The 19843-nt window shown below is 49.2% G+C and overlaps 1 protein-coding gene across 3 annotated transcripts in view; it reads left to right on the top strand.

Annotated features, from left to right (window-relative positions):
* Window positions 1-19843, top strand: part of VDR (vitamin D receptor) — a 54735-nt gene that overhangs the window by 21515 nt on the left and 13377 nt on the right. Inside the window, exons 2-3 of one of the 3 annotated variants that reach the window (XM_012807486.1) lie at window positions 3020-3308; window positions 12637-12767. In XM_012807486.1, coding sequence (XP_012662940.1) covers window positions 3217-3308; window positions 12637-12767 — 223 coding nt within the window. In that variant the 5' untranslated portion in view covers window positions 3020-3216. Of the gene's footprint in view, window positions 1-3006; window positions 3309-12636; window positions 12768-19843 lie in introns of those variants that run through there. The other 2 variants (XM_003793570.2, XM_012807488.1) reach the window with 2 other exon arrangements.

The following is a 19843-nucleotide window of genomic DNA, read 5'->3' as shown; positions in this document are numbered from 1 at the left end:
GAGACAGAGTCTCAAGTTGTCACCTGGGTAGAATGCCATGATGTCACAGCTCACAGCAGCCTCAAACTCTTGGGCTTAAGTGATTCTCTTGCCTCAGCCTCCCAAGTCTGTACTCCCTTGCTGGGACTACAGGCACCCACCACAATGCCTGGCTATTTTTTTGGTTTGCAGTTGTTATTGTTGTTTAGCAGGTCTGGGCCGGACTTGAACCCTCCAGCTTCTGTGGCTGGCACCTTACTCACTGAGCTACAGGCACCAAGCCACAATTTTATTTTTTCTGAGACAGAATCTCAAGCCGTCGCCCTGGGTAGAGTACCGTGATGTCACAGCACAGCTCACAACAACCTCTAACTCTTAGGCTTAAGCGATTCTCTTGTCTCAGCCTCCCAAGTAGCTGGGACTATAGGCATCTGCCACAATGCCTGGCTATTTTTTTGGTTGCAGTTGTCATTGTTGTTTAGTAGGCCCGGGCTGGGTTTAAACCTGCCTGCCTTGGTGTACATGGCCGGCGCCCTATCCACTGAGCTAAGGGCACCATCGGAGTACTATGATTTTAATATAGTTTTTTTCCTTTCCTAAAATGTATATACACATACATTTTGGGCATCCTCTGTATATATATATAAACATTATAGTTTAGCAAGTGTAAATCCAGCAGTGAAAGGGGTAGGCAATGGTGTCACTATTATGTTAAAGTTTCCAGGAAAAGTAAAGGTGAAAGAGAAGGTCAAGAGATCTCCCGTGTCTGTGACCAGGACTTGTTCTGTCCTTTCAGGACTGACAAGACCGTGTCCTTATTTATCTGCCCTATTTCCTTTTCTTGGCATAAATCTCTTTATGAAATTTTAAAAAATTAAGTATTTGGCTTGCACGTTTGGCAGTAGTAGTTGCTAGAGATGTGTCAAGGCTTGGGCATCTCTGGGCCTCATTCAAAAGGCGGAGGTACAAAAAGGAAATGACATGAGACTCTAATGAGCTTTGATATTACAAAGCCTGGATCAGAGATCGTGGACCTTGGCATTGAAAAGTAGCTCAGAGCCTCTCAGGACCCCCAAAATCTACCTCTCTCTCCTAGGAGTAGGAGAAAATGATACCCTGGGCTGGAGGAGGGGACTCTTGTCCCCTCATTCTTGGCTTTCTCTCTTATTTTTCTTCTGACCTGAGGGACCTTCTCACCTTGGGTCAACCCATAACATCTCTTGTGAGGATTCAGATGAAACTGGGAGAACTGGCTCGGTGCCTGTAGCTCAAGTGGCTAAGGCGCCAGCCACATACACTGGAACTGGCAGGTTCGAATCCAGCCCAGTCCACCGAACAACAAGGACAACTACAACCAAAAAATAGCTGGGCATTGTGGCAGGCACCTGTGGTCCCAGGTACTTGAGAGTCTGAGGCAAGAGAATTGCTTAAGCCCAAGAGTTGGAGGTTGCTATGAGCTGTGATGCAACGGCACTCTACCCAGGGTGACAGCTTGAGACTCTGTCTCAAAAAAAAAAAAAAAAAAAGAAAGAAAGAAAAAAGAAGCTGGGAGAACTGGGAGGCAGCAGGGTCTGAAAGAGTTTTACAGAGGCCTGAGATGTCCTGGAGTCAGCTCTGAGCCTGTCAGTGATTGAGATCAGAGGCAGCAGCCAAAGCCAAGGGCCCAATTTGCCTAATGGAAGAGGCAAACCAGCTGCCTCCCAAGCAGGCCCTCCCAAAGCTGTTACATTGTGTTCCTTGTCTCTCTTTTGCTCAAATGTGAAATCCACGTCTAGATGCTAATGTCTATTTATGAAAAATGGCCATTAAAACAAAATTAGTTAATTGTAAATGATTCACATGGCCCAGGAAGATATTGAAACTAGTTTTTTTTTTTTTAAATTGAGACCATGTTTCACTTTGTCATCCTCAGTAGAGTGCTGTGGTGTCATAGCTTACAGCAACCTCAAACTCTTGGACTCAAGTCGTTCTCTTGCCTCAACCTCCCTAATAGCTGGGACTACAGGTGCCCGCCACAATGTGTGGCTATTTTTTTTTGTTGTTATTTATTTGTTTAGCAGGTCTGGGCTGGGTTTGAACCCACCAGCACCAGAGCATGTGGCTGCTGCTCTAACCAGTGAGCTATGTTTGTTTTTTTTCCTGAGACAGAGTCTCACTGTGTTGCCCTTGGTAGAGTGGCATGGTGTCATAGCTCACAGCAACCTCAAACTCCTAGGCTCAAGCAATCCTCTTGCCTCAGCCTCCCAAGTAGCTGGAACTACAGGTGCCCATCACAATGCCCAGATAGTTTTTCTATATTTAGTAGAGACAGAGTCTAGCTTTACTCAGGCTGATCTTGAACTCCTGACCTCCAGCAATCCACCCGCCTCAGCCTCCCAGAGTGCTAGGATTATTGGTGTGAGCCACTGCATCCAGCCCCCAAACTAATGTTTTAAATATTATTACAAACAAAAGGGAGGATGTATTTTGATCACCTTGGTACCAGGACATTGTGGCAGGTGCCTGTTAGTCCTGAGCTGTATGCCCAGGGTGCTGGCTTGGGCACCTGATTCCTCTGAAGGAGCTGAGGGTTTGTCACTGTGTGGTGGGGCTGAAATTGTGAGAGGGCCCCCCATTTTCTTTAGGAGAGTGTGCTGGGCCAGAGAGAGGCCCCTGAGCTGAGTTGGGTCTGCTACTGAGGCAGAGCCAGCACATGGCATGCATTATGTCCATTCATAGGACCCTTGCTCACACCCCAGAAGTAAAATGCCTCCTCAGACGAGGATGGGACAGGGCACTTCGAGGCTAGCCACCTCTTCCAAAGTAGCCCAGCAGATGCAGCATCTGGTTCCGGGCAATGCTCTGAGATAGCGGAGTGGAGAGAGCCACGTAACGAGTGCTCCAAAAATATTGCATCCAGGCCTGGGCCCTGGGGAGATGCCCAGCTTTGCTGAGCCCCCTGGTGGCAGTGGGGCAGTGGGGGTGGGGTAGGTACTAAGGATGACAGCAGATCCTGGCACTGATTCTAGCTCTGGCTGTGACTTGCCTGCTGTTCTTACAGGGATGGAGGCGATGGCAGCCAGCACTTCCCTGCCTGACTCTGGTGACTTTGACCGGAATGTTCCCCGGATCTGTGGAGTGTGTGGAGACCGGGCCACAGGTTTTCACTTCAATGCTATGACTTGTGAAGGCTGCAAAGGCTTCTTCAGGTGAGGCTTTCTCTAGGAACAAGGGAGGGAAAGGAAGCGCGATGTTCCCATGAAGAAACCCCCTGCATTTTCCGTGTCTTTTCCCCCACCGTGTCTGTGGAGCATGGCAGTTCTCACGGCCGTGGGAGCAACAGCGGCTTGGTCAGGGGTATCCTCTCCCCACTCCCAGCTCTACCTGTGGCCTCTGATCCTCTCAGAAATTGCCTTCCTGAGGTTTGTGTGGGTCTCCATCTTCCTGTCACCCCTTGGAGCACAGCCCCCCCATGCTGACCCATGTGTGTGTCCTTCCAGAGGGAACCTCCTCCCCGGCTGATGAGCGCAGGCTCCCAACCCATGAGATAGGCATGTCTTTGGGGAAGCCCAGGAACTTGGCTTCAGGGCAGACCTCCCCACTAGATCCAGCTGCACCCTGATCTGTGCCCATGTCTTCACTCACGGCTTGTCTGTCCAGGCCTGAAAGCCCACCCCAGAATGCCTAGGCGGGGTCGGGAATGTACCAGCAATCTGGTTCAATCAGGGCCAGTTTCTCTCCCAGCACCTCTTGTCCCCTTTTGTAAGCCTAGGATTCCAAGTGAAAATGGTGTGGAGAAAGCCGCAGAAAAGCCCAAGGAGCTTCCCATCCAAAGCCAGGGAGGGATTATGGGAAAGGGATGGATTGCAGGTTGGAACTGGGAAACATGAGGGATTAGCACTGGCAAATATTGGAGAGTGAGTAGTTGGAAGGTGGCGGCAGGAAGATGGCGTCTGTCTAGCAGTCCATGTGGGAGGTGGCACAGTGGAGGTCAGGGCTCTGACTGTCAAGTGAGGAAAGAGCATTTCAGGTCCAGAATGAGCACACTGAGTCTGGCCTGGCTCCTGTGTGAATAGAAGAGCCCACCTGGCCTTGAGGGCAGAGTGAATCAGAGTGCCAGGGACTCATGTGGTACATACTTCTCTGGCTCAGGGACTCTGGGGCTCTCTGTAAATGTAGGGTCTCGACTCCCTCGTCCTTTACCCTAAGAACCAGAAGCCCCAGAGTCTCATGGCCTGGAGCAATTGCCAGGCAGGAGCACTTCTGTGGGTGTTAAATATTCCCAGCTCAGGGGGTCAGACCAACAGCACTGCTGGCTTTAGGATCTGTGTATCTTAGGCTGGAAACCCACACTTCCTGCAGGGTGGACCTTCCACAGCCCAAGTTGTGTGTCTCAGATGCCACCTGGATCCTCACCTGCCAGCGCCTGAGAATGGAGGAGCTGTCTCCTGCCTGGTAGTGGACAAGGAACCTGGGTGCGCACGTTGGGACCCAGTTCCTGCCGTGGAACCCATCAAAAATGCGTCCCTAGGTGCTGGCCATAAGTGAATGGACGTCAAATACCTTGACCATGTTTCAGTTAACTCACCCAACCCCCTGAGTGTGCCAATATCTGAGCCCACTGCTACATAGACTTATCTGAGCATTAATGAGATGACATATGTAAAAGTGCTTTGAAAAACATTAGGAACAATGTAAGTACATTATTTTTGACCCAGTGGGCCACTACTGCTGCCCTCAGTGGAACCATGCCCTCATAAAATAAACACAAGTCTCTGCAGCCACCCAGCCAGCCACCCTCATTTGTGTTTTCTTTACTCCCTCCCTCCCCAGGTTAGAACGGACATCTGTGATCCAGCAATGGCCTAGGCACAGGCAATGTGGCAGTTGTCACCAAAGGTCATAGCTTGTTAATCTGCCACCAATATGTCCCCAACAGCTCTTGAAGCTATTTGGTTAATTCATTGGCCAACAGCCTTGAGCTGACTCTAAATGCCATCACCCTTCCCAGGCCACCCATCTCCTGGGATCTAGCTCTGGGATATAGGACCCTCAGGTGGCTGCTGATTGGATTATGACATGTTGGAGGTCATTTCTTCAGCAGAGTGGCTCTAACTCCTGTCACTTGTGGTTGCTGCTCTCAGACATACCACTAGGCTCTGAACCCTCAGGACAGGACCATGTGAGGCATCTGGGTGGAGAAAGGACGAGTCCCCTCATGCCCAAGGCCAAGTGTGGGAGATGGCAGAATGGATAGGGATCGTGTGTTTACACACGCATGTCACCGCAGACCAACACTTTGGCTGTGTTGCTTGTGAGCACAAAAAACACTACCATGGACTATCCTTGGCCCCTCTCTACAGGACCCCTTAGAATCTGTTGCTGACTGACAGTCACAGCCACTGCCTGTGAGGCCTGGCACTATGGCTGCAGGCTGCATTTGTCTTATTACCCTGTCCTGAGCCTACCTGAATCTTTACTATCCCTGTCTGGATAGTCTGGGCTGTACTTCCTAAAGAGCAAACACATCTCTGTCTTTTGGCTTGAATTTCATTTGATATATAAATAACACACACACGTTGATCCTCATTACTCATGAATTCTGCATTTGCAAATTTCCCTATTTGCTAAAATTTACCAAAATCAATACTGGCAGTGCTTTTGTGGTCACCCGTGCACATGGGCAGAGCAGGGAAGCATTTGCATCGCGGCAGCGCATCTCCTCCGCTGAGGTCGAGCAGGTGGCGGCCTGCCTTCCTTTTCAGCTCTCCTACTACAAACAAGTGTCCTTCTCACAGTCTATTTAGTCTATGTCTTCTGTATTTTGTGGGGTTTGTTGGTGATTGTGCTGTTTAAAGTGGTTCCCATATGTCGTCTCCCTGTGCTGCGTGCTCCAAGCTAACAGAGGCAGTGTGGAGAAATGTGTTTTTGTTTGCCAGCCCCATGGTTCTCAGGGACCTTGTTAATCACGGGTCTTGTGGAGTGCAGAGGGCAAAAGGCAGGCTGGATCCAGGAACAAAAGGAATGTTCTGGCACTCAGAAAGGTCACTCTGCTGGGGCATTTTTTGCTCTTCTAGGAACATTGATGTGAAGAGAAGCAAAGAAATGGGACAAATATCCAGCAATTTAAGACTCAAAGTGCTTAAAGGCAGAGTAAATAGAGAAAAGGGGAGGAACAGCCACACGGGGTGTTCTATGGGCACAAGTAAATGAGTCACCAAGAAATCGGTGTTGCTGGAGAGAACTTTGTCCAGGTTGGCTTGGCAGCTAATCATCCGCAAATGAAAAAGAATGAATGGGGCTATCTGTGAATGGTCCAAAAGTAATGTTCAAAAGTTTTGGTAGAGGAAGCCAGAATATTTGGAAAGGAAAAGTCGTTGGAGTTGTCAAGAAAGACAGCTGGCTGTAGGGATGTGTAGGGGATCTTACATTTCCTTTTGGTCATGTCTCTAGGAACTCAGAACTCTAACCAGAGGTGAATTCTCTCTCTGCACACATTCGGAATCCTCTTCTCTGTACTTAGGCAACATAGAGCTAGTGGAGAGCATGGCCAGACATTACTTCCAAACCATCCATCTAGAGATTGCCAGTATCCCGGTGGCTTCTTGGTCCTACGGAGTCCTTCAAATAGCCTCTGGTTCATGCGCTGGACTTGGAGGAGGTGTGGTTTTTTTTTTTTGTTGTTGTTGTTTTGTCTTTTTCTTTTCTTTATTGGTGGGGATTCATTGAGGGTACAAAAAACCAGGTTACACTGATTGCATTTGTTAGTGAAGTCCCTCTTATAATTGTGTCTTGCCCCCAAGAGGTGAGGAGACATGTTTTTTATTGCTGCTCTAGCTTGGATTGAGAGATGGTAGATTTGTGATGAGGACCATGGTATATAAGAAAACCCGATTCTTTGAGGCCAAACAGATCTCAATTCTAATTTCAGCTTTTGGCTGGGTGCAGTGGCTCATGCCTGTAATCCTAGCACTCTGTGTGTCTGAGGCAGGAAGATCCCTTGAGCTCAGGAGTTAGAGACCAGCCTGAGCAAGACTAAGACCTTGCCTTTACTAAAAATAGAAAAATTAGCCAGGTACCTGTAGTCCCAGCTGCTCAGGAGACTGAGGCAGGAGAATTGCGTAAGCTCAGAAGTTTGAGGTTGCTGCGAGCTAGGCTGACTCCATAGCACTCTAGCCTGGGCAACAGAATGAGACTCTGTCTCAAAATAATAATAATAACAACAATAATAGTATTTCCAGCTTTTACACTTGTTAGCTGTGTGACATTAAGCAAGTTACTTAGCTTTCTGCACCTTCTTGTATCACTTGTAAAACAGGGATAGTATCTACTCTGAAATGTTGAGCGTATCAGAGATACTATGTCAGGTACTAACATAGAAAGCCCTCAGTGGTGATAGCTAGTATCATCATCCCTTGATAGTGTCCTAGTTTCTAAGGACAGACAATCTTTTACTCCTCTTTTTATCATGGAAGCTGGAAAGGGTGTTGGCAGGAGTCTCTAGAAAGAGGCATTAAACAGAAGGCATTAAACATCAGGTGTGGACGAGGAGGGGCTGGTTGGGGAGCTCCGAGAGCTTTGGATCAGTTGGACACTCAGGAGGAGCTGCTGGTGCTCACCAGGACAGGACAGTGGTCTGTGGGGCTAGACATTGGGAACAACATACAAAACTTGGCATCTGCTTGTAGAGTTCAGTATCTCACCGTAATGGTTGAAGTCTGTGGCCACTCCTCAGTAGTCCTGGCCATGGCCTCTCCCTGCCAGTTTCTCTCCCTTCCCTTTACTTGGTGCTCCCTTTGTCCTATTCCCCTTTTCATTAATTAATTCTCACAACAGCCCCCTCTGTAGGGTTGTTTCCATTTTATATATGTGGAAATTCAGGCATGGGGTGGTTAGGGAATTTGCCCAAGGTTATGCATTAAGATTTAAACTCAGGCAGATCAGTCGAACCAAAGCCTGTATTTCATTTTTATTCTTCAAATATTTCTAGGGATATGAATTTTTGTTTTTGAGATCGAGTCTTACTCTGTTGCCCTGGGTAGAGTGCTGTGACATCAGCCTAGCTCACATCAACCTCAAACTCTTGGGCTCAAGAGATCCTCTTGCCTCACCCTCCCTAGTAGCTGGGACTACAGGTGCCTGCCACAACACCTGGCTAATTTTTCTTTTCTGTTTTGAGTAGAGCCTGTATCTTTTTCTTGCTGAGAGTGGTCTTGAACTCCTGAGCTCAAGAAATCCATCCACCTCAGCCTCCTAGAGTGCTAAGATTACAAGAGTGAGCCGCTGTGCCAGGCCAGTGAATTTTTTGAAGTAATGTCTGTATATGGTTTTTAAAAGCATACGGTTCAAAAGTAAGTCTCCTACTGAACCCAATTCTCCGTTCTTTACCTTCTCCCGGGAGCTATCACTGTTACCAATTCACCGTGTTCACAGCCAGATTACATGAGTGTGTGTGCGCACACACGCACACGCAGATGGGGGTAGATGGCAGTATACCGTCGTCCCTTCTGCATCTTGCCTTATCTACTAAAGAACGTTTCTTCAGGCTAGTTCCCATCTCAGCCTTCTTCCTCGCCTTTTCCCAGTCCCATTGCTGTGACTGGAAGTTCTCTTTTTTTTTTTTTTTTTTGAGATAGAGCCTCAAGCTGTCACCCTGGGTAGAGTGCCATGGCTTCACTACTCACAGCAACCTCCAACTCCTGGGCTCAAGCGAGTCTCCTGCCTCAGCCTCCCAAGTAGCTGGGACCACAAGTGCCTGCCACAACGCCCAGCTATTTTTTGGTTGCAGCCATCATTGTTGTTTGGCGGGTCCAGACTGGATTCGAACCCTCCACCTTAGGTGTATGTGGCTGGCGCCTTAGCTGCTTGAGCCACAGGGGGCCGAGCCATGGAAGTTCTCTAACATGATAAACGAAATGCCTTGATAGGCATTTAGGTTCAGTCTTTGGCTTCTCCAGACAGTGCTGCAGCAGACCACGCTCCAAACTGATCTACCCACAAAATAAAGTCCCAGAAATGAATTACTGTGTTAAAGGGCCTCTGTATCTAACCTGTTTGGTTCATATAGCTAAAGTGAATAATAAAAAGAAGCCTGTGCTCCTTACTACAGTGTTTACCCTTCCTTTAAAGCTTTTATTTTTATTTTAATTTTTTCCCAGTCCCTTGGTCAATTTGCATAAGGCTGTTTTAAGCCCACCTGCTGAGAACTCCTTGCCCTTGCCCCATGCAAATCAGAGGCCCCAAACAGGTGACACAGGTCTTGCTTTGATGTTTCCTCCAGCTTTATTAGGATGTAAGTGACACATAGAAGTGGCATATATTTTAGGTGTACAACTCCATAGCTTCCACACATATGCGTTGTGAAATGTTATCATTTCCTACGGCCTCACATAGGCCATTATGATCAGGTGCTCCATCTAGCTCCTGTATCCTGGCCAGGCATGGAGATTTCTGGTGACACTCAGCTGCAGTGGAGATAGAGCCCTGAGGGGGAAGTTGACCCCTTGCTTGAGTTATACAAGGTGTGTCTCTGCTGGCAGAGGCCACCTATTGGAGAAAGGCCCCACTGTCCCAGGCCTGAGGCCCTGGCCCCAGGCACTTGCAGCTTCTGTGAGCTTCTTGTCTCTTTTGTGTTTTGATAAATTGGTCTCTGGCAGGAGAGTCCGTCAATGCCCTCTCTCACCTCTGGCTTTCTAGAAACTGCATCTATATTTAGCTCGGTTGCACCACCCTTACTTACTGCCCTTCCCGAGCAGGGTGTAATTGCCAACCATGCAGGGGATGACAGAGTTCAAACTCAGAGAGCAGCCGAGGAAATGGCTCCCATGGAAACCCAAGGCTCTTGTTTTCTCAAAACCAAACCAGTTCATACGCAATTAGCATTGGGAGGAAAGCAGGGTGGGGTGAGGGACAAAGCACAGAGCCAGGGCTGGGCAGATACTAAATGCCATGTGTGGAAGTGCCCTTAGAAGGCGCAGAACAAGGAAGGACAGGACCTCAGAGCCAACGGGAGCTATGGCCCAGCAAACAGCCACGCTAGTCCAGACACACCTAAGGTATCTGTGTTGTGGGAGGGACCCCTGAACACTGGCCCCCCTCTTCAGAGTTTGATGGTATTTTCTTCTCCATTTTCAATACTCTTGTACTTCATGCTATGACTCTTAAGCCCTCCTCGCCCCACTATTTTCTTTTAACCCAGCTCTATGTTATTTTTTTATTCCCACTCCTAGCCTCTTAAGAGTCCATTCCTATTGTTAGGCAACGTTGAACCCAGCAGCTATCACCAAACTTTTGGTGTGTAGAATCCTGAAATTGGGCTTCAGATTTTAAAACAACATGAGAAAGATAAACAAAAGATGGTAAAGTGCCAAAATCTATTTCTTGGCACCCTTGTAGTTTAGGGAGCTGCCCACCAGAGAGGGTCAGAGGCAGGACCCCTGGAGCCTACAGGTGGGCCTCTGAAGGGCACTAGGGCTTCCTCTGTCCTGGGTCCTCGGGAAGATCACAGCCCCCAGCTCAGGGCTGGTGAGAGGCTTTGACTCATTATCTCTGGAGGTGCCCACTGGACTCAGTGGGCGATGTGTGGTTTTGGTGCCCGCAGTCCTGGAGGCTTAGCAGGAAAGCTCTGAGCCACAGTAGACAGTGGGTGGCAGGATAGAACAGTCCCTCAGCCCCTGGGCAAGATGCCTGGTTGTTAAAAAACAAAAAGAAAATAAATGAGAATTCATTCTGAATTAGAAGCTTCTGGTGATTGAGTAGCTTTAGAGCAGTGGTTCTCAACTTTCCTAATGCCGCGGCCCTTTAATACAGTTCCTGTGGGTCTTGACCCACAGGTTGAGAGCTGCTTAGAGATTGAGGGGCATTCTGGGGCCTGAGCCTTTGTGGTAACAGGTAGAGAGGAGGGGAAGAAGGAAAGGAGGGTTGCCAATCTCACATCCTGGAATATATAAATAAATGTGCCTGTGGGGATGACTAGATCTCATGCCTGGGGGCCCTAGCAGTGCCCAAGCTACTTTCATATTCTCCTGTCCCTCTAGCACGCTGCGGTAGAGGTATAGAGGTGCCAGGGAAAACTCTTATTTCTGTAAAGGTGAACAGAAGCCTGGCACAAAAGTGTCTCTCTGGCTATTTACTGCAGAGGCATGACTGGGCCTGAGGCAAAATAGACGTGGGGTTCCATACCCCTGATAGCCTGGGACCCCTCAACCTCCTTGCAGCCCTGCTCTGTTGCTGGTACCTGAGTGATGAAGGTGTCACAGGAGGGTTCCAGAGCCAATGTCCAAAACCAACAGCAGTTGCTTCCTCAACCACTGGGTCATCAGGTCCCTAAGACTTTCAGACCTAGGAACCTTTTTGTTGAATAGCCTGACTGATCAATTTCTCAACCTTGGTAGTCCCATCTATAAACTAAGGGGGTTATGCTAACTGTCTCCTGGTCCCCTACTGATTGAAGAGTCTGACTGTGACTGCCAACAGAGCCTTACTCTGGTCTCTTCTCCACTATTCCATGAGCCAGATCAGTTTGGTCCCCAACTGTCCCCTTGTTGCAGCATATCTGAATACTAATGAGCACAATTGTCCTAAATCGTGTGTGTTCTCATGAACATGAACAGGGAATCCTTTTTGTTTTACCAAGAATCATAATTAGTGTCTGACATCTGGAGAAGGCAATGTCACTAGCTCATTTCTGGGAAGGAAAGGGTTGTGGCTGGGCCTTTGCTTCTACGATCTGGGCTCTTCCACACTCAGCAGTTCGTTGGAAGATGCTGCTGCTCATGCAGAAGATGATTTTGCCACCATCTTTCCCCAGAGAAATATGTTACCTGCATTGGGGCAAAAAAAGTGGTACCTGTCCCTGGTGGAGTTGGGAGGAGTAACAGAAGCCTCTAGGACAGGTGATGAGAAGCATAACGGTGGTGCCCGTTATGCAGACCCCCAAAGCCCACATGGTGTGGCTGGCAGTGGGGCAGAGTCTTAGAATTAGGAAATGAGCCCTCATGCCTGCCATGCATGCAAGGGTGCACGCGCACACACAGTTTTATGTAAAATACAGTGGTACTGGCTTCCTAGCAAAGATCCCTTTAGAAGTTTTCTGTTCTTATATAGTCATTGTTTTCTCTACCTTATAGAAAGCCAAGGCCAGACTTCAGAGCTCCCACTTGCTCGTCCGGCCTCTTCCCTTTCTGGGCAGGATTTCTGGGTATCTGGAGCTATGTCGTGGGCCTTTTCTCCCTTCTGTGCACAAGTCTATCTCTGGAAGCAGGAGTGTTCTACTCACAGATCTCTTGGACTCTGGAAGACAATGCTGAGACTAGCATCCTTGCCTCTCACTGTGACTCATTATAAGACATTGTGAGGGCTACTATGCAGTATTTTAACACACTTTTACTAGGAAAATTTACTTGTGTATTTCCTGTGTAATTCTTAAGAGGGAAGGAAGAGAGATCATGAAAGTACGTACAAGCCATGATGGAGCTGAGCAGGCAGTGCAAGGAGGAGGAGGGGTGGGGTGGGATGCGCCCAGCCTGGTAGTGATCATAGCCAGTGGCTGGGAAGAAAGGTCTGGGGGCTGCATGGGCAGGTGTCTCTGGTCACAGCCCCGGCAGGCGGTTCTCCACAGCCAGGGCTGAGGAGCTAGAAGGTCGGTGACCCAGGGTGGGATGTGTGCTCTCTCTGCAGGCGAAGCATGAAGCGGAAGGCTCTGTTCACCTGTCCCTTCAACGGGGACTGCCGCATCACCAAGGACAACCGGCGCCACTGCCAGGCCTGCCGGCTGAAGCGCTGTGTGGACATCGGCATGATGAAGGAGTGTGAGTGCCCCAGGGGCGGGGGTCCGGTCAGGAGAGGGCCTTGGCCCTGCCGTGTGGATTTGGGTAGGCACGTCTTCCTCTCTGCCTCTGTAGTCACCAGTGTCTTTGGCTGGGGCATGGGTAGGACCTGCAGGTGGAAGCAGGAGGGACTGGAACTCCAGGGTCCAATGCACTGATCTGTCCTTCCATGCCTCTCTAGGAGCTCTGTGTGTGTTTCAGAGACCCTGGGAGGACTCCTCCAGAGTAAGGCTTAAGAGGAGGGAGAGATAGGGGTAGCTTTCAAGAGATTGTCCTCCATAGTGAGAATCAGGCATCCTCAAACTATGGCCCACGAGCCACATGCAGCCCGCCTAGGACATTTATCCAGTCTGCCGGGTGTTTTTGCCGCTGCTGCCTGTCCTGCTTAGCAGCTGATTCATCCTGGGGCCTGCAGTCTGGCCCTCCAATGGTCTGAGGGACAGTAAACTGGCCCCCTGTTTAAAAAGTGTGAGGACCCCTGGAGAATCTTCCTCCAGGACAGCATCATATTCCCATAGCCTCTTTATCCCTGCACCTGGAGAAAAACGAGGCTTGAGGACTCCACAGCTCTCTGGACTTTGGAAGAGAGAGTGTTTGGGAACGGCAGGTGTGATGGGGAGAATGAATACTCAGAGCATAGCTGGCATCGGTGCTCCACCCCAATGGAGCCTGCCAGCCACGCTGGCCCCCTGAGCGGATTTGCAGGCTGGTGCCCAGGGAAGAGCAGGGGACCAAGTCTGCGGGGGAGAGGCACTGGGGCTCTAGCATGGCCCTCTGAATCCAAATGGAGGAAATGGTGTGACTTCGTAGGACTTCCTGTCCAACATGGCAGAGTTACAACACTGGGACTTTGCATTGGAGCTGTGGGACAGTTATTTGGTAGCCAAAGTAGCCATTGAATTCAGCAGATTCTGAGAGGGGCTCTCCAGGCTGTCCCTGGGCTGGAGCAAACCACTGGCCCAGCCTGGCAGGGGTGCCTTCTGTACACTCACCCCTAATCCACCCCTGTCATTGTTGCTATCTACATCTGCACCCAGACCCCCACCTGGCTGAGGACTGAGGACAGAGCCCAGGCCTTGACAGCGGTGGGCCTGAAGCATCTTAGCAGGGGTGCCCAGATGCAGGCCTTCCTGGCTATGGGACCTTTCTTGAGGGATAGAGAGAAGACAGGTACCAAGAAGATGTGTCAGAAACAGGGAAACAGTCACAGGATGGGGCTTAAGGGATGGGAAATTTCTTCCTTAATGGGAAAAGTGATTCTCTCTTTTTGGGCCAAGGTGAGGTGGAGTAGAGGCCCTCACTTTGGGCCTCCTCCTCAGCCTGGGCCGAGGCTTCTCTCCTGTGGGTCTCGACTCCTCACTGACACACCCGCTCCCTAGCCAGCCCTGGCAGCCCTGGGAGGAGTTCCCAAGCTTTCTCGTCCTCACTCTCACAGGCAGGCACAGGCCTAGACACGTACAGCGCCTACCCCAGTCCTGCCCAGCCCAACTGCAGTGTTTATCCTGGAGAGAGTGAGGCAGGGAGTGCCTGTGGGGCCTTGCACACAGCCTCATGGGGCCTGCTCAGCACGCAGCACCTCGTGGACGTGAACAGGTGCAGCTCGCACAGCCCCTGTTTCTGCAAAGCACAAGGCCTATGCAGGGCTGGGAGTCTGGGCCCATAAAACAGGGCATGGAGTTTCACCATGGGGGTTCAGTAAGGCACTGCTGCCAGAGTCCCCATGAGGGCAACCGCCCCGTAACTTGGAATAGGAGGAACGTCTGGAATTCAGAAAGGTAGAAAGGTAAAGCATCGGGATTGGAGTCAGAAATCCTGGGGCTGACCCGGGGCTAGAATTCAGCTCTGTGTGTCCTCCTACCTTCCCTGGTCCTGACAGAGAGCTCTGTGTTCATGGTGAAGAGCAGCAAGGGGCTTTGGGTAACCCAGTGGGTCAGAACTCACTCCAAAGTGCATTTCCAGGCACTTCCTGGAGCCCCATGAGATGTGCTGAAGACACATTTGTTCCCATTGAAAATTACTTTTTTTCTTCAAGTCCTCATTAACTTTATGCCCTTAACACCCAAGAAATTTCACAGTTAAGTTCTAAATTCTTTTTTCTTTTTTTCTGAGACAGAGTCTCAAGCTGTCACACTAGGTAGAGTGCTGTGGTGTCATAGCTCATAGCAATCTTAAACTTTGGAGCTCAAGAGATTCTCTTGCCTCAGCCTCCCAAGTAGCTGGGACTACAGGCGCCTGCCACAACACCCAGCTATTTTTAGATGAGGTCTCCCTCTGGCTCACGCTGGTTTCAAACCTGTGAGCTCAGGCAATCTACCCGCCTTGGCCTCCCAAGTGCTAGGATTACAGGCGTAAGCCACATCGCCCGGCCACGTTCTAGCTTCTTGCTTATACTACATCTGTTGCACACTGAGCCACCTATTATGTTCACTTGCTTATTGTTTTAACAGACGTAAGTCTTCTTTCCTAGCATTAGCATGGCACCTGGCACATAGCAGGTGCTCAATCAGTACACGTCAAATGAATATTAGCTCCCCATCATGTTTCTTTGTATCTTTGTTTGGTCTATAGATCAGTAAGATTCTCTCAAACCTGATATTAACTGTGTTATTTGTTTGGAAAAATTTTATGTCCTCTTCCCTGGTGTCCTTAGGCCACCCTGGGCATCTTGAAATATTTTTAAATTGTTTATGTTTGCAGGTCTTGACTTTCCAACTTGATTCTCAACTTTGTTAGGCAGGAAACACTTCTAGCATGGAAAAACTTGCAGTTATTTCACATTCAACAAGGAACTTAGAAGGAAGTCACAAAAGCTACCAAGCACCCATGTAAATTTTACAAAGTCCCCATGCCAAAGCTCTCTCCTCTCCGTATTCATTGGCGAGCCCAGCAAATGTTCTTTCAGGCTAAGAGACAATTTTCTCTTAATCTAGGGCAGTGTTTTCACTTTGATATATGTGTCTTTCAACATGATAGTAATGACATATTAGTATCAATTTGTTGAAAAAATGATAAAAAATTTCCTATGAAATTAATAACCCCTTGAAATAAATTATTTCATAAATCACAACAGCATCTGCATATGTGAGGGGCTTAAGATTTAATCCTCCAACAATGTTGCCTTTTGGGAGGCCTGTGATTGGGTGACCCTATTTGAAACCAGTAGATCTCAGCTTCTCCATTACCCACACAGAAGATGGTGGTTGCTATTTGGTACAAGTGACTGGGAAGAGAGCAATGTTGCAAGATTCACCATGAATCTTCTGGGGGTTTTTTTTGCAGTTTTTTTGGCCAGGGCTGGGTTTGAACCTGCCACCTCCAGCATACGGGGCTGGCGCCCTCCTCTTTTGAGCCACAGGTGCCGCCCCATCTTCTGGGTCTTTTGACAATAAATCCTTTAAGAGCTTTGCTTCTTCATTTCATTTTCACACTCTTCCTAGGGATTGGAGCCCCTTGTGGGTCAGGACAGCATGGCTAAGAGCCAGGTCCTACTGAACAGTTATAACTGCTTATATTTAGATGCAGTATAGGGTAGTGGCTATGATCATTGGCTGCAGAACCAGATTATCCAAGTCTGAATACCATTTCCACCCCTGTTAACTCAGTGACTTTGAGGAAGACACATGGCCTATTAGGGCCTCAGTTCCCACATCTGCTAAATGGTGATAACAATAGTACCTGTTTTAAATGTTGTGATGAGGACTAAATATATAAGTTAATAACAACAAGCATGCAGAATGGTGCCTGGTACATAGAAAAACTCTGTTATCCATGATTATTAATATTATCTTTTTATTACATCAAACCTGATCACCAGAATTTCTAGCTCCCAGCAGATCAGAAATAACTTTCTTTCTTTCTTTCTTTCTTTCTTTTTTTTTTTTTTTATGACTATGTCACCCTCAGTAGAGTGTTACAGCATCAAGGCTCACAGCAACCTCAAACTCTTGGGCTTAAGCGATTCTCTTGCCTCAGCCTCCCAAATAGCTGAACTACAAGTGCCTGCCACAACGCCTGGCTATTGTTTGTTGTAGTTGTTTAGCTGGCCCAGGCTGGGTTCAAACCCATGACCTACAGTGTATGTGGCTGGCGCTGTAACCACTGTGCTACAGGCGCCAAGCCCAGAAATAACTCTTAAGGTGGAGAAAAGCACACTTCTAGAAGCGGGCACCAATAAGAAGGGATAACACACAGCCAAACACTGAAAGCTATGAAAAGTAGCTGAAGAACTCCAGAGCAGTACAGGCTGAGCCACACGATGGAGGGCAAAGAATCCCAGACAGCACTGGGGTTGTAACTATGTCCCACAAAATGCAGCTTGAGACAATCAGGAAAAGAATTATACAATTTTTAAAATTTTTCTTTGGTTTTTGTTGTTGTTGTATTTATTTATTGATTCATTCATTCATTCATTTTTTGAGACAGAGTGTCATTCTGTTACCCCAGGCAAGAGTGTCATGACATTCTAGCTTACAGCAAACTCACACCCCTGGACTCAAGTGATTCTCCTGCCCCAGCCTCCTGAGGATCTGGAACTATAGGCATACACCACAACAGGGTCTCACTCTTGCTCAGGCTGGTGAGTTCAGGTGACCCACCTGCCTCAGCTTCCCAGAGTGCTAGGATTATAGGCATGAGCCACTGTGCCTGACTATATGATGTTAAAAGTGTCCCATTACAAGGTTTTCTGTCTTGAAAGTGTTTCACTCACAATTATCAAGATGAGAGAGCACAGTTCAGCTTGGTTATCTGATGGGCTGGCGTCAAGTGCACCATGCCCCTTGATGCAGGGCACAGGCAGTGCTCAGGACTCTCCTGAGCCAAGAAAGTGACTCACACATAGTAGGTGCCATCTGAGTTGATGTGCTTGATGTCTGGGGTCAGACTATAGAGCAAGGGACCATCCAAGCATCCCCCTTCTCCTAGACTTTGTGGGAGAAATATAAGAATCATAAGATGTGGGCTCTGCCCTTAAGTAACCTGCAGTCGGCTTGGCGCCTGTGGCTCAAGTGGCTAAGGCGCCAGCCACATACACCTAAGGTGGCGGGTTCGAATCCCCAGCCCAGGCCCGCCAAACAACAATGATGGCTGCAACCAAAAAATGGCCAGGCGTTGTGGCGGGCGCCTGTAGTCCCAGCTACTTGGGAGGCTGAGGCAGGAGACTCACTTGAGCCCAGGAGTTGGAGGTTGCTGTGAGCGTGATGCCATGGCACTCTACCCAGGGGGATAGCTTGAGGCTCCGTCTCAAAAAAAAAAAAAAAAAAAAAGGTAACCTGCAGTCTAGGGAGGAGACCTGGGACTTCTTAGGCTCTCTTTGTGGGCGTTCATTGAAGCTGTAGTAACCATGAGTCTTACGGAGTGGAAGACAAGTGGGTGCCAGTATGTGCAGAGAAAGACTACATATGCAGTAGGCATAAAAAATGAGGCTTGGTGCCCATGGGGGCAATCCCGGAAGGCTTCATGCAAAAGAGGACTGGCTGGCGCTGGGCACTGAAGAACCTATAGAGCACATGGGGAGACCCAGCTGGACAGGCTCCAGCATAGGTAGAAATGCAGTGGCAAGTAGCCACAGGTCATGGTCACAGGTCAGTGATGCCAGCGTGCCTAGTGCAGAAGCCCTGTCCAGAGGCACTGAGAAATTGTGGTTAGAAAGCTAGAAGAAGCCAAGTCACAGACAGCCTTGACTTTGGTTTGGACACGGTAAGCAACACGAGCCAGGAAGAGGTCCTGAACAGGGTAATGGCATTGTAGAACAGTGTAGCAAAGTCCAGTAAGGCTGAGGACCAAGCCCGTAGACACCTGTGTGTGACTGGGAGTGCCAGGCCTCCCAAGCTCCAGTGTCACCATCTCCTCTTCCTCACCTCTCAGGTAAGCAGGAAAGTTCAGATACATAATCTCGGATTCCCCATGCCAGGGCCTTACACCCTGCCTTTCCCTGGGGTGCCCTCTGCCCCTTCCACTCCTACCCTGTGTGACCCTGTAGGGTCTGGGCAGCCACCCTCCATGGGAGGAGTGCTGGCAGCTCTTGAGGCAGGTGAGTCAGTCTCCGGGGCGTGGTCTCCTCCCAGCCCCCCTCCTGGTAGGGTTTTCCTCAGCTATGGAGGGATGCTCCATCTTTGCAGTAGGCTTCCCTTTCCAGCCTTGCCTGTGGCACCAGGCGTCCACATCCTCCACCAACTTTTCTCCTCCTCCTGCTACCTGAGGGGCCTGGGCCCATGGGCCTTTCTTGAAGCCTGGAACTCACTCGCTCTGGGGTTCTGGTTCCTTTCCCTGCTCTTATGAAACTCCTCAGCTCTGTAGGCAGATGCCCTGGCAGCACACGCACCAAGCAAGTAGCTACAGGCCGAGGGCCCTGGTGCCCACTCCTGCCGTCAGCACTCTGCAAGCCTTGGCCAGGAGGTCTGTTTGCTGGGCCCCCGTGCCAAGCGTCCCTGCTCCCAGCCCTGCCCTCCTGAACAGCTGCCCCAGCACTGGGAGGCAGGCACAAGGCCCTACATAAGCCCACAGGTGGCATAGGGTCTCCCCAGGGCCTTCAAAAGGACTTGAAGACTCTCATGGGCAGAAATGTTAAGACTGTGCAGGTGGGAGGAGGAAGTGTTGTTTTCCAGAGAACCAAAGAGGCCAATTCTTCCTCTGTTGGTCAGAGTAGACCAGATGCCCAAGTTTCATGTCTGCAACCTGGAAGTGGGAATGCCACACTTAAGGGGCTTCTCAGCATTTCCTGTCAGTGTCCACACAGTTACTCTTTCACCCTCTCTGTACCCTATGTCTTCTTCAGGATCATGGAACATGGTGGGGGGGATCAGGGGAAGAGAAGAGAACTGAGGTTTCGTGAGGAGCCTCTACTCTGTGCCAGAAATGCATGCGGGTCTCAAGTCAGCATAACCTCCTGCACCTAAACACACTCAGGCTTTATGGAGGACGGTACAAGAAAGGGACCTCAGATGAGACTGCATGGTCCAAACCTCTCATTTTCCAACCTAGAGTGCAAACGCCCAGAGAATTTGAAGTTTGCCCAAGGATCTCACAACACATTCTTTTTTTTTTTTTTTTTTTTTTTT

This window comes from Otolemur garnettii, unplaced genomic scaffold (assembly GCF_000181295.1).
Source record: "Otolemur garnettii isolate 467f Iridium unplaced genomic scaffold, OtoGar3 scaffold00070, whole genome shotgun sequence".
Lineage (NCBI taxonomy): Eukaryota > Metazoa > Chordata > Mammalia > Primates > Galagidae > Otolemur > Otolemur garnettii.
The sequence above is the reverse complement of the archived record's forward strand: the minus strand, read 5'-3'. Positions and strand labels throughout refer to the sequence as shown.